This window comes from Ranitomeya variabilis, chromosome 1 (assembly GCF_051348905.1).
Source record: "Ranitomeya variabilis isolate aRanVar5 chromosome 1, aRanVar5.hap1, whole genome shotgun sequence".
NCBI classification, from domain to species: Eukaryota; Metazoa; Chordata; class Amphibia; order Anura; family Dendrobatidae; genus Ranitomeya; species Ranitomeya variabilis.
Genome location: NC_135232.1, coordinates 845,314,943 through 845,337,242, shown reverse-complemented (window position 1 = coordinate 845,337,242; position 22,300 = coordinate 845,314,943). Strand labels below are relative to the sequence as shown.

The 22,300-nt window shown below is 44.3% G+C and overlaps 1 protein-coding gene across 1 annotated transcript in view; it reads right to left on the bottom strand.

Annotated features, from left to right (window-relative positions):
* The window catches only part of ABCG2 (ATP binding cassette subfamily G member 2 (JR blood group)), a 164,468-nt gene that overhangs the window by 91,271 nt on the left and 50,897 nt on the right, over positions 1 to 22,300 (bottom strand). The window contains exon 2 of the mRNA XM_077276401.1: positions 7,931 to 8,038. Coding sequence (XP_077132516.1) covers positions 7,931 to 7,981 — 51 coding nt within the window. The 5' untranslated portion in view covers positions 7,982 to 8,038. The remainder of the gene's footprint in view (positions 1 to 7,930; positions 8,039 to 22,300) is intronic.

The following is a 22,300-nucleotide window of genomic DNA, read 5'->3' as shown; positions in this document are numbered from 1 at the left end:
CATGGAAATCCAGACAAATGTATAGTAGAATAAATATTTCTTTATTTAATTATTAGCAATGGTCATACAGAAGTAAATCTAAAACAATGTGATAGAATGTGTGCACATATCAGGACAATTAAGAAAATTAAAACATGATTATGATAGATATTATGAGTAGTGGACCAAAATATCTATAGGCCTATGGTGTATAGGCCATAAGGTAAGCTCCCAGTAGGAGTATTAGGAATCTCCATATATAAAGTGAGTAATTATGTAAGTGCAACCTAATATTTTTAATAACTATGGCCCAAATGGCAATCTCCCAAATGGTCAATTATACAAACATTCAGTCTTGATCCTAGTGTGCCAAAATAAATGATAATCCACGTGATGTATAGCCATGCCAGGTCTAGAGCAGGCGCACGTTACAATAAATTGGAAGTTTTTCTACTTTCCACCTGGATTAACTTTTGCCAATGTCAGCACCTGGGATCCAGCACCTTCTTTTGGTGTGAGTACAGTGGCCAGAGCAGCAGCCACGATTGGATTATACATCACTCTTTATGTAGTTGTGCCATGCACAACCTGATCAGGTGAATGACCAACCCTCTAACTCACCTTCGCCTGTTGCCCATGGTGTTACTCAGAGAGCACCTCTTGTTTTTTATTTCCCCATTTTATTATTATTATTTATTATGATTATAGCGCCATTTATTCCATGGCGCTTTACATGTGAGGAGGGGTATACATAATAAAAAACAAGTACAATAATCTTAGTCAATACAAGTCACAACTGGTACATGAGGAGAGAGGGCCCTGCCCACGAGGGCTCACAATCTACAAGGGATGGGTGAGGATACAATAGGTGAGGGTAGAGCTGGTCGTGCAGAGGTTTGGTCGATCGGTGGTTACTGCAGGTTGTAGACTTGTCGGAAGAGGTGGGTCTTCAGGCTCTTTTTGAAGGTTTCCACGGTAGGCGAGAGTCTGATGTGTTGTGTTAGAGGGTTCCAGAGTAGGGGTGATACGCGAGAGAAATCTTGTATGCGATTGTGGGAAGAGGAGATAAGAGGGGAGTAGAGAAGGAGATCTTGTGAGGATCGGAGGTTGCGTGTAGGAAAGTACCGGGAGACGAGGTCACAGATGTATGGAGGAGACAGGTTGTGAAAGGCTTTGTATGTCATGGTTAGGGTTTGGAACTGGAGTTGTTGGGTAATGGTGAGCCAGTGCAGGGATTGACAGAGGGGAGAGGCCGGGGAATAGCGGGGGGACAGGTGGATTAGTCGGGCAGCAGAGTTTAGAATAGATTGGAGGGGTGCGAGAGTGTTAGAGGGGAGGCCACAGAGCAGGAGGTTACAGTAGTCAAGGAGATGATGAGGGCATGGACTAGGGTTTTTGCAGATTCTTGGTTGAGGAATGTACTGATCCGGGAAATATTTTTTAGTTGGAATCGGCAGGAAGTGGAAAGGGCTTAAATATGGGGTTCAGTGTCAAGCAATACCCCGAGGCAGCGAGCTTGTGGGACTGGGGAGAGTGGGCAGCCATTTACTTTAATGGATAGGTCTGTTGGGGGAGTCAAGTGAGATGAGGGAAAGATGATGAGTTCTGTTTTGCCCATTTTAAATTTAAGAAATCTAGCGGATTTTCTTATGAAGAGAATTTAACAGAGTAAGTCCACGTCCAGAGGACAGTTTTTTGATGTACGAGAAAAACTATTTGCGATTCATCAGTGATTCTTAGCAGATTTTCATGAGATTTCATCAGTGTGATCCCAGTTTCATCAGTTTTTCTCATATGTAAAAACAGAAAAGAAAAGTTTTTTCCACCTTTTCCTAACAGTCTGTGAAAAATGAGCAGCACTCGGATGGCATCTGAGTGCGTTCCGTTATTTTTATGGACCTATAAATTTGCATTGCCAAGTTTGATCTGACAAGCAGACCAACATCAGACATGTCTCCGTGATTTTTCAAGCTCAGTTTGCAAAAAGCCAAGGACAAGTGAACAGCTATATAGTCTATCAGAGGTAAGAGTACTATCTGTGAAACACTGGGTAGAAAAACAGAACCAATAGTCAGGAAATTCATCAACTCAGAATAGACATCCATAATCAGACTTTGCACTAACCACTCAGCACCCTGGTTTTTACCCTGTTGTCATTTGCAGGAATCTGACTTCCTGGGTTGTGTCCACAGAGCAGCTGCTGGCTGGTGAAGGAAACCACGGCCACCACTATTACCAGAGACAGAGTGGTGACAAAGATTATTAGAAGTATATAAAGCTTAGGGCGAGATTTTATATATATATATATATATATATATATATATATATATATATACACTGCTCAAAAAAATAAAGGGAACACTTAAACAACAGAATATAAAAGTAAATCAAACCTGTGTGAAATCAAACTGTCCACTTAGGAAGCAACACTGTTTGACGATCAATTTCACATGCTGTTGTGCAAATGGAATAGACAACAGCTGGAAATTATTGGCAATTATCAAGACACACTCAATAAAGGAGTGGTTCTGCAGGTGGGGACCACAGACCACATCTCAGTACCAATGCTTTCTGGCTGATGTTTTGGTCACTTTTGAATGTTGGTTGTGATTTCACACTCGTGGTAGCATAAGACGGACTCTACAACCCACACAAGGCTCAGGTAGTGCAGCTCATCCAGGATGGCACATCAATGCAAGCTGTGGCAAGGTTTGCTGTGTCTGTCAGCGTAGTGTCCAGAGGCTGGAGGCGCTACCAAGAGAAAAGCCAGTACACCAGGAGACGTGGAGGGGGCCGTAGGAGGGCAACAACTCAGCAGCAGGACCACTACCTCAGCCTTTGTGCAAGGAGGAACAGGAGGAGCACTGCCAGAGCCCTGCAAAATGACCTCCAGCAGGCCACAAATGTGCATGTGCACAAACGGTTAGAAATTGACTCCATGAGGATGGTCTGAGAGCCAGACGTCCACAGATGGGGGCTGTACTCACAGCCCAACACCGTGCAGGACGATTGGCATTTACCACTGAACACCAGGATTGGCAAATTCGCCACTGGCGCCATGTGCTCTTCACAGATGAAAGCAGGTTTACACTGAGCACATGTAACAGACGTGACAGAGTCTGGAGACGCCGTGGAGAGCGATCTGCTGCCTGCAACATCCTTCAGCATGACCGGTTTGGCAGTGGGTCAGTAATGGTGTAGGGTGGCATTTATTTGGAGGGCCGCACAGCCCTCCATGTGCTCGCCAGAGGTAGCCTGACTGCCATTAGGTACCGGGATGAGATCCTCAGACCTCCTGTGAGACCATATGCTGGGGCGTTTGGCCCTGGGTTCCTCCTAATGCAGGACAATGCCAAACCTCATGTGGCTGGAGTGTGTCAGCCGTACCTGTGTGATGCACCAGGGTCCTGGTTGTCACAGTGACATTGCTTTCCTCACAGGGAGAGTGATGTTACGTTTGGAAGCGATGAAGGAGATTTTTTATCAGGTAATGACAATGCATACAACATGTTCACACTCCAGGCCAGAAGGGGGAGCTCTAAGCCTGGTTTAGGATGAACTCCCCTGTAAATAAATTCTGATCTGGAGGGAAAGGGTGAGAGAGTTCAGAAAGTTAGAGACAGATAAAAGAGCAGACCAACATAGAGTGTCAGAAGGTCTGAAGGGGCTGTGTAGTCTGAAGCACTACAGCTCCTGGAAAGAGAAATACAGTGAAGTCTTCAGTAAACCAGGTAAAGAGACTGCAAACCTGTATCCTCGTTCTTTACTGCGCCATTCACCATCTTCCATCTACACACCGGGAGTCCTGGGGATATACTTCACCTGTGGGAAGTTATACCATCTAGCTGCCATAACATCACCCCAGAGGACCCTAAAAGCAGCGTCGGTCACCACTGACCGAACACCACAGGTGGCATCACAAACATAAACTCTATTCACCAAATCCCTTTAAAGTCTTTCCCCTTTTACATGGGCGCCCAGGGCCACGGACTGGGTCGCCACCGTGACATCCCCCTGTGAACACCGGAACCGGTACCGGGTACCCCACAGCCCTGGCAGGCAACTCATCTTCAAGATGAAGGGATTGAATCTATGGACTGGCCCGCCCGTTACCCAGACCTGAATCCGATTGAACACATCTGGGACATCATGTCTCACACCATTCACCAACGTGTCGTTGCACCACAGGTTTTCAAGGAGTTGGTGGATGCTTTAGCCCAGGTCTGGGAGGAAATTCCTCAGGAGACCATCTGCCGCCTCATCAGGAGCATGCCCAGGCATTGTAGGGAGGTCATACAGGCATGTGAAGGCCACACACACTACTGAGCATCATTTACTTGTCTTGAGGCATTTCCACTGAAGTTGGATCAGCCTGTAACTTCATTTTCCACTTTGATTTTGAGCATCATTCCAACTCCAGACATCTGTGGGATATTAGTTGCGATTTACATTCATTATTTTTAGGTTTTATTGTTCTCAACGCATTCCACCATGCAATGAATAAAAATTTGCAACCGTAATATTTCATTCAGTGATATCTACGATGTGGGATTTTAGTGTTCCCTTTATTATTTTTTAAGCAATATATATATATATATATATATATATATATATATATATATATGTATATATACAGTCATATGAAAAAGTTTGGGCACCCCTATTAATCTTAAGCTTAATGTTTTATAAAAATAGCTTTTTTTGCAACAGCTATTTCAGTTTCATATATCTAATAACTGTTGGACACAGTAACGTTTCTGCCTTGAAATGAGGTTTATTGTACTAACAGAAAATGTGCAATCTGCATTCAAACAAAAGTTGACAGGTGCATAAGTATGGGCACCCTTATCATTTTCTTGTTTAAATACTCCTACCTACTTTTTACTGACTTACTAAAGCACTTTTTTTTGTTTTGTAACCTCATTGAACTTTGAACTTCATAGCTAGGTGTATGCAATCATGAGAAAAGCTACTTAAAGTGGCCACTGGCAAGTTGTTCTCCTGTTTGAATCTTCTCTGAAGAGTGCATCATGGGCTCCTCAAAACAACTGTCAAATGATCTGAAAACAAAGATTATTCAACATAGTTGTTCAGGGGAAGGATACAAAACTGTCTCAGAGGTTTAACCTGTCAATTTCCACTGTGAGGAACATAGTAAGGAAATGGAAGAACACAGGTACAGTTCTTGTTAAGGCCAGAAGTGGCAGGCCAAGAAAAACATCAGAAAGGCAGAGAAGAAGAATGGTGAGATCAGTCAAGGACAATCCTCAGACCACCTCCAGAGAGCTGCAGCATCAACTTGCTGCAGATGGTGTCACTGTGCATTGGTCAACTATACAACGCACTTTGCACAAGGAGAAGCTGTATGGGAGAGTGATGCGAAAGAAGCCATTTCTGCAAGCACGCCACAAACAGAGTCGGCTGAGGTATGCAAAAGCACATTTGGAGAAGCCAATTTCTTTTTGGAAGAAGGTCCTGTGGACTCATGAAGCCAAGATTGAGTTGTTTGGTAATACAAAAAGGCGGTATGCATGGCGGCAAAAAAAACACAGTGCGTTGTATAATTGACCGATGCACAGTGACACCATCTGCAGCAAGTTGATGCTGCAGCTCTCTGGAGATGGTCTGAGGATTGTCCTTGACTGATCTCACCATTCTTCTTCTCTGCCTTTCTGATGTTTTTCTTGGCCTGCCACTTCTGGCCTTAACAAGAACTGTACCTGTGTTCTTCCATTTCCTTACTATGTTCCTCACAGTGGAAATTGACAGGTTAAATCTCTGAGACAGCTTTTTGTATCCTTCCCCTGAACAACTATGTTGAATAATCTTTGTTTTCAGATCATTTGACAGTTGTTTTGAGGAGCCCATGATGCCATTCTTCAGAGGAGATTCAAACAGGAGAACAACTTGCAAGTGGCCACTTTAAGTAGCTTTTCTCATGATTGCATACACCTAGCTATAAAGTTCAAAGCTCAATGAGGTTACAAAACAAAAAAAAGTGCTTTAGTAAGTCAGTAAAAAGTAGGTAGGAGTATTTAAAACAAGAAAATGATAAGGGTGCCCATACTTATGCACCTGTCAACTTTTGTTTGAATGCAGATTGCACATTTTCTGTTAGTACAATAAACCTAATTTCAAGGCAGAAACATTACTGTGTCCAACAGTTATTAGATATATGACACTGAAATAGCTGTTGCAAAAAAAACAATTTTTAGTTTGGTCAACTATACAACGCACTTTGCACAAGGAGAAGCTGTATGGGAGAGTGATGCGAAAGAAGCCATTTCTGCAAGCACGCCACAAACAGAGTCGGCTGAGGTATGCAAAAGCACATTTGGAGAAGCCAATTTCTTTTTGGAAGAAGGTCCTGTGGACTCATGAAGCCAAGATTGAGTTGTTTGGTAATACAAAAAGGCGGTATGCATGGCGGCAAAAAAAACACAGTGCGTTGTATAATTGACCGATGCACAGTGACACCATCTGCAGCAAGTTGATGCTGCAGCTCTCTGGAGATGGTCTGAGGATGGTCCTTGACTGATCTCACCATTCTTCTTCTCTGCCTTTCTGATGTTTTTCTTGGCCTGCCACTTCTGGCCTTAACAAGAACTGTACCTGTGTTCTTCCGTTTCCTTACTATGTTCCTCACAGTGGAAATTGACAGGTTAAATCTCTGAGACAGCTTTTTGTATCCTTCCCCTGAACAACTATGTTGAATAATCTTTGTTTTCAGATCATTTGACAGTTGTTTTGAGGAGCCCATGATGCCATTCTTCAGAGGAGATTCAAACAGGAGAACAACTTGCAAGTGGCCACTTTAAGTAGCTTTTCTCATGATTGCATACACCTAGCTATAAAGTTCAAAGCTCAATGAGGTTACAAAACAAAAAAAAGTGCTTTAGTAAGTCAGTAAAAAGTAGGTAGGAGTATTTAAAACAAGAAAATGATAAGGGTGCCCATACTTATGCACCTGTCAACTTTTGTTTGAATGCAGATTGCACATTTTCTGTTAGTACAATAAACCTCATTTCAAGGCAGAAACATTACTGTGTCCAACAGTTATTAGATATACGAAACTGAAATAGCTGTTGCAAAAAAAACAATTTTTAGAAAACATTAAGCTTAAGACTAATAGGGGTGCCCAAACTTTTTCATATGACTGTGTATATATATATATATATATATATATATATATATACTGTATATATATATAATTTGAAGTGCTTTTGTGGGTTTGTACTTGTTAAGCCTTTCCATTACAGGTCGTACTCGTACATGCTAAGGTGGAGTAACTTACCACATCAGGACGCAGAGAAATGTCCTAGAGATGGGGCTACAGGTATTGTGTCCATGCTGTCCACAGTGATAGCAGGTTGTAATATACATACATCAATTTCAACAGTTTCACCCATCAGATGCTGCTGTCAATTGTGTCACAGGCATCTGAGGAGTTTGGCAGAGGTAATGTTCTCTGTCAATCCATCAATACCCACACAACATAATGAAGGGGAGAACATGCCTCCTGTATGATACAGACCAGCTGTATAATGCATTGCTCTGCATAAGTAGTGTAGCATATTATCTATACGATGAAAGGATTGAATGTTTGTATTCCTTTCTAGGACTAAATAAATATTGTAAGAGAATAAAAAAAATGTTCATCATAAAGGACTAAATTGGCTGTGCCGTGAGGGAGTCAAGATACAGGTACATAAAGGGGACCTTAATAAGAAGGAGAGGAGTTGCCCACCAGACACATCTTGACACATATCAACGTGAAAAATCTTTTTTTCCCCAAAAAAGGTCATTGGTTAAGTAACAAGTTTTCTACAAGATGCCAAGTGACTTTGTAAAACACAAAATGGAAAACATAATCCAGATAATTCTTAAAGAGATTTTGCATAGACACATTTATTTTACAAATTACTATCTGATGCAATTTAGATGCACTTACCGTTGTATCCGTGGTACTGCATGGCTGATACTTTACATCTGGGTCATACATGATGTTGAAGCTGTCTCCTTCCCTTGCAAAGTACTTAGTCGTTTCTTTGCAATTTAGCTACAGAAACAAACAATAAGTAAATTATCAAACAACGGAAACATAAAAAATGTACAATTTTAATTTGTCCAAAATGGAATTTCATGAAACATGAAACAAATAAGCGGCGATTGGCGAACATTTATTTGGAATTGTTGTTCAAGGGGAAGTCACCAGCTAATTTATCCAATCCCTATATTGTTCCAATCAGAGACTGAGCTTTGTGCCTCTCTGAGAAACAAATGACTTATGTTGCTCATACTGAATGGTAACCATCAAAGTTATATGTCCCATTGCCCCATCTGTTGTAGACTGTTGTTGTAAACCATACTTAACACCTTATTCCACAGGTGGAGGTAAAAATTCAGATTTTGACCTGGTATTGTCTCCCACTTATTGCTGTGCCATACATCTATTAAGTGGTTACCATGATAGCAGATGTTAGAAGAAGCCTATGCTTTCCATTGAATCTGTACTCTGCTTTGGATGCGCACTCAAGCAAGAGCTGTGATCTCCAGTCTCCTGAGCAGAGCACTGTTCGGGGTTTATTGAACGATCAGTGGGGTCTCTGCATCTGCAGACAATTATAATGCATACAAAATATGGAAAAATGTTCTCAAAGATTAGTCTTCAATGTATATTTTCAATAAAATACTTCATTTAACTTCAGCTACCATAATTTTCAGATTGTAAGAAGCACTTTTCCATGAAATTTGGGGAGAAAATGGGGGCGTGTCTTATACTGCGGATATACCTTACCGCCCACGGTGGAGCAGGGTCCCAGGGTCACTGCTGGAGGAGGCAAGAGTGGAGCATTGCTGCAGGCCGCAGGCTGGGATAAGGGGGTGTTCGGATGTGTGGCGTGCCGCTGGGGGTGTACGGTGCTGCGGGTGCTCTGCCGACATTTTTTTAAAGCCCAGAGCCCCTGCAGTTACATGGTTTCCTTTGCAGTGGACTCTGGGAAAATGGCTGCCGGGGGGCGGTGCATGTGCAGATGGAGATCTCGGCACCAAGATCTCAGAAGATGAGATCTCAGCACCAAGATCTCTATCTGCGCATGTCCACCCCTAGCAGCCATTTTCCCAGAGTCCACCACATAGGAAACCATGTAACTGCAGTACCGGACCCCAGCAGCGGCGTGCCACACATCCGAACACCCCCTCATCCCAGCCTGTGGCCTGCAGCAACGTTTCACTCTTGCCTCCTCCAGCAGCGACCCTGGGACCCCGCTTCACTGCAGCCACCACCCCCAATTAAGTAATAAGACACATGAATTCATCACCATTTTATTAAAAAAAAAATTCCTATTTTTCTCCTCAAAATTTGGGGTGAGTCTTATAATCCAGAGCGTCTTATAATCCAGAGCGTCTTATAATCCAGAGCGTTTTATAATCCAGAGCGTCTTATAATCCGCAAAATACGGTAGGTTTCTGCACTATGAGAATATTGCAGCATTGACTACCCACTATAATCACCTTTAACATATCTACAAAGCACTATTTTTTATAGTACAGTATTTGATACAATGACAAATACCCAATGAACCTCCTTATAGTTAAGACGGTGAATTAATACTTTGTAAGACCACCTTTTGGTGCAATTACTGCTGCATGTCCTTGGGGTATTCCTTGCAAACTAGCTCTAGCTCTCTGAGATTAGATGGAGAGCTTCAGGGGACAGCAAATTTCAAGATTTGGCACAGATTCTCAATAGGATATTGTCATGTCGTACGCTGTTCAGACCAGGTCGTCCGACAGACAGCGGTAATTCCACTTTTGACCACTATTTGCTCACTGGCGTTGGCTAGATTTTGTCTAGCTGTTCCGGGGTTAATTTACCTGATCCTTGGATTGGAAGCTGGGCCATGCCCATTGCCTTTAAATAGTTCTCCTGATCATTGGGCGTCGCCGATTATAGATTCTGTCTGTTGCGTTGTTATCTCGGTCTGGAGTGGAGAGCTGGTTGTTGGAGAATCGTTGCTGGTGGTGTATTTTCCTTTGTCTTATTTACTCCTTCCTATGTTTGTATTTATTTTGCCCTGCACATTTATAGTGTATTCCTGAGTGACTGCGGCGTGGTGTATATTTTCCCTTATCCTTGTCTGTGTTTACTGTGGGTATTGGTGTATTGCATTCACTGGGTGGTGGGCGGAGGTTTTCAGCTTAGGGTTGAAACAGGAGGCAGGGTGAGGTTCGAGGCCTGGACATGCACACCATCAGTGTAAACTTCAGGTAGAGAGTCAGTCAGTATTTCCCTAGTCTGAGGGAAATTGCAGGGGCCTGGGTTATTAGCTCTCACCCACCTAGTCTCCCCGTGACATTATAATCGGCCCAACAAAAAAAAAAAAAAAGGGTTTTCTTTTTTTGTGTTTTGTCATGGATCCCATGACTTCCATAACCCGCCAGTTGGAGGCGCTGTCCCTACAGGTCACTGAGTTGAGGGGGGCAGTACAGCAACAGGGACTAGCAGTATCTAATGTGCAAGCTGGAGCGACAGGAAGAGTTGTTGAGCCTAAATTTCCTTTGCCTGAAAAATTTGATGGGGAACGCAGTAAATTTGTTTCTTTTCGTGAAGCTTGCAAACTATATTTCCGTATGCGCCTGATCTCCTCGGGTAATGAGGCTCAGCGTGTGGGCCTGGTGTTGACATTGTTAAGCGGGGATCCCCAAGCATGGGCGTTCTCTTTGCCATCTGATTCTGCTGCATTTGACTCTGTGGAGAGTTTTTTTTCTTCTCTTGGGAAAATCTACGATGAACCTGACAGAATGGCTCTGGCAGAATCTAAGATCTCCTCTATTCACCAGGGGGAGCGAGTTGCAGAGGATTACTGTTCTGAATTTCGCCGCTGGGTGATCAATACACAATGGAATGATCCAGCATTGCGGAGTCAGTTTATTCATGGGGTTTCTGGAAGGATTAAAAAAAGCCCTTCTGATGTACAAGAATCCTGCTTCTCTAGATTCCGCTATGAGTCTGGTTGTCCGCATTGATCGCTGTTTGCGTCAGGGGGAGCATGAGACACCGCCTATGGGAGAAGGTTTAGGTTCACGTGAGGTTGCTTGTTGTGAACTCTATTTCTGGGCTCCCTCTTGTGGTGACAAGTGGTACTGTGTGAGTGCTGTCTTTCTGCAGGTTGTGACTGGCACCAGCTGTCTCGTTATCTGTGGGCTGGTTTTCTATTTAAGCTCACTTGGACTCTCAGTCTATGCCTGCTGTCAATGTATTCAGTGCTATTCTGATTCCTTCTGACTACCTTGCTACCAGTCTCTTCAAGAGAAGCTAAGTTTCCGTTTTGTTCATTTTTTTAATCATCAGTGTTCAATATGTTTCTTGTCCAGCTTGCTAATATGTGATTTCCCTGCTTGCTGGTAGCTCTAGGGGGCTGAGTTTCTCCCCCCACACCGTTAGTTGGTGTGGGGGTTCTTGAATTCTCAGCGTGGATATTTTGGTAGGGTTTTCCACTGACCGCACAGCTCTCTATCTGTCTTCTGCTATCTAGTATTAGCGGGCCTCATTTGCTGAATCTGTTTTCATTCCTACGTGTGTCTTTTCTCCTTACCTCACCGTTATTATTTGTTGGGGGCTTCCTGTATCTTTGGGGTTATTTCTCTTGAGGCAAGTGAGGTCTTGCTTTCTCTTTAGGGGTAGTCAGTTTCTCAGGCTGCGTCGAGACGTCCAGGCTTTTAGGCACGTTCACCGGCTACCTTTAGTGTGTTTGGATAGGATCAGGTTTGCGGTCAGTCCAGTTACCACCTCCCTAGAGCTTGTTCTATGTTTAGTAACTTAGCTAGTATTTCCTGTGATCCTCAGCCACTGGGATCATAACAGTACAGCAGGCCAAAAAAGTGTTTAATGCATCGCATGAAGTGGGATAAAAGAAGTCCTGAGTACAATTTTTTTTTTTTTCCTCCTTTGCTGCAGTCTGTCCAGCTTCTCTCATCCCCTTAATCTCTGGGTGGTTTTGAGCTCAGCTGCAGACATGGATATCCAGAGTCTGACTTCTAGTGTGGATCATCTTGCTGCAAGGGTGCAAAATATTCAGGATTTTGTTGTTCATAGCCCTATGTCTCAGCCTAAGATACCTATTCCTGAGTTGTTTTCTGGAGATAGATCTAGGTTTCTGAATTTTAGGAATAATTGTAAATTGTTTCTATCTTTGAGACCTCGTTCCTCTGGTGATTCCGCTCAGCAAGTTAAAATTGTTATCTCCTTGTTACGCGGCGACCCTCAAGATTGGGCTTTCTCTCTGGCGCCAGGAGATACTGCATTGCTGAATGTGGATGCGTTTTTTCTGGCGCTTGGACTGCTTTATGAGGAACCTAATCTTGAGAACCAGGCAGAAAAGGCTTTGCTGGCTATCTCTCAAGGTCAGGATGAAGCTGAGGTGTACTGTCAAAAATTTCGGAAATGGTCAGTGCTTACTCAATGGAATGAGTGTGCCCTGGCTGCAAATTTCAGAGAGGGTCTTTCTGAAGCCATTAAGAATGTTATGGTGGGGTTCCCCACGCCTGCAAGTCTGAGTGATTCAATGGCTTTGGCCATTCAGATTGATTGGCGTTTGCGGGAGCGCAAATCTGCGCATCCTCTGGCGGTGTTCTCTGAACAGAGACCTGAGTCAATGCAATGTGACAGAATTCTGACTAGAATTGAGCGACAAAGTCATAGACGTCAAAATGGGTTGTGCTTTTACTGTGGTGATTCTACTCATGTTATCTCAGCATGCTCTAAACGTTTAAAAAAAATCGCTAAACCTGTCACCATTGGTACTATACAGCCTAAGTTCATTTTGTCTGTTACTTTAATCTGTTCTTTGTCATCCTACTCGGTTATGGCTTTTGTGGATTCAGGTGCTGCCCTGAATTTTATGGATTTGTCGTTTGCCAAGCGCTGTGCTTTTGTTCTGGAGCCTTTGGAATTTCCTATTCCACTGAGGGGAATAGATGCTACGCCATTGGCTGAGAATAAGCCTCAGTATTGGACTCAAGTGACCATGTGCATGACTCCTGTACACCAGGAGGTGATTCGCTTTCTTGTGCTGCATAATTTGCATGATGTTGTAGTTTTGGGTCTGCCATGGCTGCAGGCCCATAATCCAGTTTTGGATTGGAAAGCTATGTCTGTGTCAAGTTGGGGTTGTCAGGGGATTCATGGCGATGTCCCTTTGGTGTCAATTGCTTCTTCCACTCCTTCTGAGGTCCCTGAGTTTTTGTCAGACTACCAGGATGTATTTGATGAGCCCAGATCCGGTGCCCTGCCTCCTCATAGGGATTGTGATTGTGCTATAAATTTGATTCCTGGCAGTAAGTTCCCTAAGGGACGACTTTTTAATTTGTCTATACCAGAACATGCCGCGATGCGGAGTTATATAAAGGAGTCTTTGGCGAAGGGACATATTCGCCCATCCTCCTCCCCTCTTGGTGCAGGATTTTTTTTTGTGGCCAAGAAGGATGGTTCTCTGAGACCTTGTATAGATTATTGTCTTCTAAATAAAATCACGGCCAAATTTCAGTATCCTTTGCCATTATTGTCTGATCTGTTTGCTCGGATTAAGGGATCCAGTTGGTTCACCAAGATAGATCTTCGTGGTGCGCATAACCTTGTGCGTATCAAGCAGGGGGACGAATGGAAAACAGCATTTAATACGCCTGAAGGCCATTTTGAGTACTTGGTGATGCCTTTTGGACTCTCTAATGCTCCTTCTGTGTTTCAGTCCTTTATGCATGACATTTTCCGAGAATATCTGGATAAATTTATGATTGTGTATCTGGATGACATTTTGGTCTTTTCTAATGATTGGGAGTCCCATGTGAAGCAGGTCAGGATGGTGTTTCAGGTCCTGCGTGCTAATGCTTTATTTGTGAAGGGCTCAAAATGTCTCTTCGGAGTACAGAAGGTTTCCTTTTTGGGTTTTATTTTTTCTCCTTCTACTATTGAGATGGACCCAGTCAAGGTCCAGGCTATTCATGACTGGACTCAGACCAACATCTGTTAAGAGTCTTCAGAAGTTCTTGGGTTTTGCTAATTTTTACCGTCGCTTCATCGCTAATTTTTCTGGCGTGGTTAAGCCCTTGACGGATTTGACCAAGAAAGGTTCTGATGTGACTAATTGGTCTCCTGTGGCAGTGGAAGCCTTTCGGGAGCTGAAGCGCCGGTTTTCTTCAGCTCCAGTCTTATGTCAGCCTGATATCTCTCTTCCTTTCCAGGTCGAGGTGGATGCTTCTGAGATTGGAGCAGGGGCTGTTTTGTCGCAGAGAAGCTCTGATGGCTCTGTGATGAAGCCTTGTGCCTTCTTTTCAAGAAAGTTTTCGCCTGCCGAGCGGAATTATGATGTTGGTAATCGGGAGTTGTTGGCTATGAAGTGGGCATTTGAGGAGTGGCGACATTGGCTCGAGGGAGCTAGGCATCGTGTGGTGGTCTTGACTGATCACAAAAATCTGATTTATCTCGAGTCTGCCAAGCGCCTGAATCCTAGACAGGCTCGTTGGTCGTTGTTTTTCTCCCGTTTCGATTTCGTGGTCTCGTACCTGCCTGGTTCGAAGAACGTGAAGGCTGATGCCCTTTCTAGGAGTTTTGTGCCTGACTCTCCGGGAGTTTCAGAGCCGGCTGGTATCCTCAAAGAGGGAGTGATTTTGTCTGCCATTTCCCCAGATTTGCGACGAGTAGGGTTGAGCGAAACGGGTCGATCATTTTCAAAAGTCGCCGACTTTTGGCTAAGTCGGCGTCTCATGAAACCCGATCCGACCCCTGTGCTTGTCGGTCATGCGGTACGCGACTTTCGCGCCAAAGTCGCGTTTCAATGACGCGAAAAGCGCCATTTCTCAGCCAATGAAGGTGAACGCAGAGTGTGGGCAGCGTGATGACATAGATCCTGGTCCCCACCATCTTAGAGAAGGGCATTGCAGTGATTGGCTTGCTGTCTGCGGCGTCACAGGGGCTATAAAGGGGCGTTCCCGCCGACCGCCATCTTACTGCTGCTGATCTGAGCTTAGGGAGAGGTTGCTGCCGCTTCGTCAGAGGCAGGGATAGCGTTAGGCAGGGTCCACTAACCACCAAACCGCTTGTGCTGTAGCGATTTCCACTGTCCAACACCACCTTCGGTGTGCAGGAACAGTGGAAGCAATTTTTTTTTTTTTTTCCTCAGCGCTGTAGCTCATTGGGCTGCCCTAGAAGGCTCCGTGATAGCTGTATTGCTGTGTGTACGCCACTGTGGAAACCAACTGCTTTTTTCAAAGCACATATCCTCTTGTTCCTTTCTGCACAGCTATCTTTTTTGTTTGTCCACACTTTTTATTTAATTTGTGCATCAGTCCACTCCTATTGCTGCCTGCCATACCTGGCTTAGATTACTGCAGGGAGATAGTAATTGTAGGACAGTCCCTGTTTTTTTTTTTTTTTTTTTTTTGTGGGAGATTAAGATTGGCATTTCTGCTACAGTGCCATCCCTGTGTGTGCCATCTCTCACTGAGTGGGCCATAGAAAGCCTATTTATTTTTTCCGTGATTTGTGTTCTAAATTCTACCTCAACACAAAAACACTACATCAATCAGTGGTAGAAAAATATTGGCCTCAGTCAGGGCTTGTGTGCCACTGCTGTGTGTGCTATCTCTCATTCAGTGGGCTATAGAAAGCCTATTTATTTATTTTTTTTTTTTTCTTATTATTTGGTTTCTAAAGTCTCCCTGAAAAAAAAAAAAAAAACAAAAAACAGTGGGAGAGTAATATTGCCCTTTCAGCTTGTGTGCCAGTCTTGACTCCTGGGTGTGCCACCTCTCTCTCATTCAGTGGGCCATAGAAAGGCTATTTATTTTTTTGGTTTTTTTAATATTATTTGGTTTCTAAAGTCTCCCTGAAAATAAAAGAAAAAAAACTTAAAAAAACAGTGGGAGAGTAATATTGCCCTTTCAGCTTGTGCGCCAGTCTTGACTCCTGGGTGTGCCACCTCTCTCTCTCTAATTGTGGGCCATAGAAAGCCTTTTTTTTGTTGTTTTTTTTTTAATATTATTTGGTTTCTAAAGTCTCCCTTAAAAAACAAAAAATACATAAAAAAACAGTGGGAGAGTAATATTGCCCTTTCAGCTTGTGTGCCAGTCTTGACTCCTGGGTGTGCCACCTCTCTCTCTCATTCAGTGGGCCATAGAAAGCCTATTTATTTTTTTGGTTTTTTTAATATTATTTGGTTTCTAAAGTCTCCCTGAAAAAAAAAAAACATAAAAAAACAGTGGGAGAGTAATATTGCCCTTTCAGCTTGTGTGCCAGTCTTGACTCCTGGGTGTGCCACCTCTCTCCCTCTCATTCAGTGGGCCATAGAAAGCCTATTTATTTATTTTTTTAAATATTATTGGGTTTCTAAAGTCTCCCTTAAAAAACAAAAAATACATAAAAAAACAGTGGGAGAGTAATATTGCCCTTTCAGCTTGTGTGCCAGTCTTGATTCCTGGGTGTGCCACCTCTCTCATTCAGTGGGCCATAGAAAGCATTTTTTTTTTTCCTTGATTTGTGTTCTAAAATCTACCTCAACACAAAAACACTACATCAATCAGTGGGAGAAAAATATTGGCCTCAGTCAGGGCTTGTGTGCCACTGCTGTGTGTGCTATCTCTCATTCAGTGGGCTATAGAAAGCCTATTTATTTATTTATTTATTTATTTTTCTTATTATTTGGTTTCTAAAGTCTCCCTGAAAAAAAAAAAAACATAAAAAAACAGTGGGAGAGTAATATTGCCCTTTCAGCTTGTGTGCCAGTCTTGACTCCTGGGTGTGCCACCTCTCTCTCATTCAGTGGGCCATAGAAAGGCTATTTATTTTTTTGGTTTTTTTAATAATATTTGGTTTCTAAAGTCTCCCTGAAAATAAAAGAAAAAAAACTTAAAAAAACAGTGGGAGAGTAATATTGCCCTTTCAGCTTGTGCGCCAGTCTTGACTCCTGGGTGTGCCACCTCTCTCTCATTCAGTGGGCCATAGAAAGGCTATTTATTTTTTTGGTTTTTTTAATATTATTTGGTTTCTAAAGTCTCCCTTAAAAAACAAAAAATACATAAAAAAACAGTGGGAGAGTAATATTGCCCTTTCAGCTTGTGTGCCAGTCTTGACTCCTGGGTGTGCCACCTCTCTCTCTCATTCAGTGGGCCATAGAAAGCCTATTTATTTTTTTGGTTTTTTTAATATTATTTGGTTTCTAAAGTCTCCCTGAAAATAAAAGAAAAAAAACTTAAAAAAACAGTGGGAGAGTAATATTGCCCTTTCAGCTTGTGCGCCAGTCTTGACTCCTGGGTGTGCCACCTCTCTCTCTCTAATTGTGGGCCATAGAAAGCCTTTTTTTTTTTGTTTTTTTTTTAATATTATTTGGTTTCTAAAGTCTCCCTGAGAAAAAAAAATAAATAAATTAGGTGGGAGATTAATATTGACATTAGTGCTTGAGTGACAGTCCTGCGTGTGTGTCATCTCTGTGATTTTGTGCCACAGAAAACAGAGTGTGTAACATTGTGCCTGATTTTCCTTGTGGTCTCACCAACCTGTTAAGGGATATTGAAATCATACTGAAGTTATAGCTCACCGTGTAAGTTGTTTGACAGCAACAAATAAAGTTACTTTGGTTAAGATTTTAAAACAATGAGGAAGTCTGGTGCAAGAGGTCGTCGTGGGCGTTCATTGTCAGCTGGTAATGATGGTAGTGGTAGTGGAGCATCAGGTGGTCGTGGGGATAAAAATATTCCACCTAAGTCTGGAGCTGTGGAGCCAGTTTCGTCGTCAGGCTACACAAGGCCTCGAACGCTCTCTTTTCTGGGAGTAGGAAAACCGCTTTTAAAGGCGGAGCAGCAACAGCAAGTTTTGGCTTACATTGCAGACTCAGCCTCTAGCTCTTTTGCCTCCTCTTCCGAAACTGGTAAATGTAAAAGCAGCGCGTCGCTTGTGGATGTTCACGGTCAGGGACAAGTCGCTTCCTTGTCCTCCTCAGCAAAAACTACAACAAGAGAGAAGGATGCAGCAGGCGACACAACGGGTCACTCCATGGAGCTCTTTACACATACCGTCCCTGGCTTAGAAAGTGAAACATTTAACAGGCCATGCCCATTACAAGTATATTCTGACATGGAGTGCACTGATGCACAGCCACAGCCAGAGTACTATGCTGCTCCTTTGACTCAGACCACCACATTGCCCTCTCAGGGTACAGATCCACAATCAGACCCTGATGAGACTATGTTGCCCCGCCACGAACGCTATACCACCGACCGACACAGTGACACAGACGAAGTTGCACACGAGCTCGAAGAGGAGGTAATAGATGACCCAGTTATTGACCCCGATTGGCAGCCATTGGGGGAACAGGGTGCAGGCGGCAGTAGTTCAGAAGCGGAGGTGGAGGAGGGGCCGCAGCAGGCATCAACATCGCAACAGGTTCCATCTGCCGGGCCCGTATCTGGCCCAAAACGCGTGTCAAAGCCAAAACCTGTTGGAGGACAGCGTGGCCATCCGGTTAAAGCTCAGTCTGCAATCCCTGAAAAGGGATCCGAGTCTAGGAAGAGTGCAGTCTGGCATTTTTTAAACAACATCCAACTGATCAGCGCAAAGTCATCTGTCAAAAATGTTCAACTAGCTTAAGCAGAGGTCAGAATCTGAAAAGTCTAAATACTAGTTGCATGCATAGACACTTAACCACCATGCATTTTCAAGCCTGGACTAACTACCAAACGTCCCTTAAGGTTGTAGCACCCTCGGCCAATGAAGCTAGTCAGCAACGCAACATCCCTTCCGTCACTGTAAGGCCACCATTTTCCGCACCACCGGCAGTATCTGTGCAGGTTTCTTTGCCAGCCAAAAGCAGTCAGGGTCAGGGAACCACCAGTTTTGTAGGAGGAAATATTGCATCTAGGGCACCGGCGGAAACAATACCGTCTCCAACCGTCTCTCAGTCTGCCATGTACACCGGCACACCCGAAAGTTCCACGATCTCCAGCTCTCCAGTCCAGCTCACCCTACATGAGACTCTGGTTAGAAAAAGGAAGTACTTATCCTCGCATCCGCGTACACAGGGTTTTAACGCCCACATAGCTAGACTAATCTCGTTAGAGATGATGCCCTACCGGTTAGTTGAAAGCGAAGCTTTCAAAGCCCTGATGGAGTACGCTGAACCACGATACGAGCTACCCAGTCGACACTTTTTTTCCAGAAAAGCCATCCCAGCCCTGCACCAGCATGTTAAACAGTGCATCGTCCATGCACTCAGGCAATCTGTGAGTACAAAGGTGCACCTGACTACAGATGCATGGACCAGTAGGCATGGCCAGGGACGTTATGTGTCCATCACGGCACACTGGGTGAATGTGGTGGATGCAGGGTCCACAGGCGACATCAATTTAGGGACAGTTGTGCCTAGCCCACGGTCTAGGAAACAGTTGGCTGTAGGCGTTCGCACCCCCTCCTCCTCCTCCTCCTCGTCCTCCTGCAGAAGCTACAGCTCTTCCACAGAACGCAGTCTGCCAACCACTCCATCGGCAGATGACACTGTTGCACACCAGTTGTCCCATTATGGGCCAGCTACTGCCAAGCGTCAGCAGGCTGTATTGGCTATGAAGTGTTTGGGCGACAACAGACACACCGCGGAAGTTCTATCCGAGTTCTTGCAACAAGAAACGCAGTCGTGGCTGGGCACAGTAGATCTTGAGGCAGGCAAGGTAGTGAGTGATAACGGAAGGAATTTCATGGCTGCCATCTCCCTTTCCCAACTGAAACACATTCCTTGCCTGGCTCACACCTTAAACCTGGTGGTGCAGTGCTTATTGAAAACTTATCCTGGGTTCTCCGACCTGCTCCTCAAAGTGCGTGCACTTTGCTCACATATCCGACGTTCGCCTGTACACGCCAGCCGTATGCAGACCTATCAGCGGTCTTTGAACCTTCCCCAGCATCGCCTAATCATAGACGTTGCAACAAGGTGGAACTCAACACTGCACATGCTTCAGAGACTGTGCGAACAGAGGCATGCTGTTATTTATTTGTGGGAGGATACACGGGCAGGCAGTAGGATGGCAGACATGGAGTTGTCAGGTGTGCAGTGGTCTAAGATACAAGACATGTGTCAAGTCCTTCAGTGTTTTGAGGAATGCACACGGCTGGTTAGTGCAGACAACGCCGTAATAAGCATGAGCATCCCCCTAATGCGTCTGCTGATGCAAAGTTTGACGCACATAAAGGAGCAGGCGTCTGCACCAGAGGAAGAGGAAAGCCTTGATGACAGTCAGCCATTGTCTGGTCAGGGCAGTGTACAGGACGAGGTAGCGGGCGAAGAGGAGGTGGAGGACGAGGAGGATGATGGGGATGAGTATATTTTTAATGCCGAACCTTTCCCGGGGGCACAGGAAATTGGTTGCGTGTCACGGCCGGGTTCTGGTTTTTTGAGGGACACAAGTGACGTAGATTTGCCTGCAACTGCCCCTCAACCAATCACAACCGGAGATTTGACAACTGGAACTTTGGCCCACATGGCGGATTATGCCTTACGTATCCTAAAAAGGGACACACGCATTACGAAAATGATGAACAATGACGATTACTGGTTGGCCTGCCTCCTTGATCCACGCTATAAAGGCAAATTGCAAAATATTATGCCACATGAGAACTTGGAACTAATATTAGCAACCAAACAATCAACTCTTGTTGACCGTTTGCTTCAGGCATTCCCAGCACACAGCGCACGTGATCGTTCTCACACGAGCTCCAGGGGGCAGCAGACTAGGAGTGTTAGGGGTGCACACATCAGAAGTGGCGTTGGACAGAGGGGTTTTCTGACCAGGTTGTGGAGTGATTTTGCTATGACCGCAGACAGGACAGGTACTGCTGCATCAATTGAAAGTGACAGGAGACAACATTTGTCCAGTATGGTTACTAACTATTTTTCATCCCTTATCGATGTTCTCCCTCAACCGTCATTCCCATTTGATTACTGGGCCTCCAAATTAGACACCTGGCCAGAATTGGCACAATATGCATTGCAGGAGCTTGCTTGCCCGGCAGCAAGTGTCCTATCAGAAAGAGTATTCAGTGCTGCAGGTTCAATATTAACCGAAAAAAGGACTCGTCTGGCTACCCAAAATGTTGACGATCTAACATTCATTAAAATGAACCACAACTGGATTTCGAAATCTTTTGCCCCACCTTGCCCGGCCGACACCTAGCTTTCCTATGAAAAGCTCTTGCCTGTGAATTACTTTTCTAATGTCTAATTTGCTGCAGCTGATTGTACAGCATACGACATGTTTACACCTCCCTAAATGGCAAAACTCCCCACACGGGGCCGTGGTATCGCGACTTGGCGCAAGCACCCGTGAGACTGCTGTTTGTCTGAAGAGGTGGGTGTGCTCGCTTTTGGTTGACGGCATTGCTACTGGGTCCCTCATAGTACAATGTAGTGTCTCTGGCGGTGGTGGTGCGCACCCAACGTCAGACACACCGTTGTAACATGAGGGGCCCTGGGGCGGTCCCGCCGGCCTCAAGAGAGTTCCCCCCTACCCCAGCTCAAAATGTGCTCTACCACGTGCAAAATTATGTCGCACAGCTCCACCAATCTTTAGTCTATTCGCTGACATCATTCAATGTCTGGCACTGACAATACAAATTTGTAGACATCTATGATGCAACTTAAAGTAGTCTGTGTCTGTGTCCTATATTGGCACCATTAAATAGTTACTGCCAAATTACTATGTCAGAAACTCAGTAGATGAGCCCACCCCTGTACCTAAGTATGCCACCTTTTTTTTTGTTTTGGTTGTTTTGCGAGACATTAACATCTATTTATATTTTGGGAGTACTGGGACAGACACTCCTTGCACTACTCCTCCACTCACCACCAAGCTGCCTGTGTATCCATGTAACCGCTGTAAAGCTGCCATGAGCCTATTGTTTGTTATTTTAGGCCTTTGATAGCCTGTCTGCGGTCCCTACTTTAAATACTCCTCCACTCATCACCAGCTGCCTGCCCGTGTATCCATGTAACCGCTGTAAAACTGCCATGAGCCTATTGTTTGTTATTTTAGGCCTTTGATAGCCTGTCTGCGGTCCCTACTTTAAATACTCCTCCACTCACCACCAAGCTGCCTGTGTATCCATGTAACCGCTGTAAAGCTGCCATGAGCCTATTGTTTGTTATTTTAGGCCTTTGATAGCCTGTCTGCGGTCCCTACTTTAAATACTCCTCCACTCACCACCAAGCTGCCTGTGTATCCATGTAACCGCTGTAAAGCTGCCATGAGCCTATTGTTTGTTATTTTAGGCCTTTGATAGCCT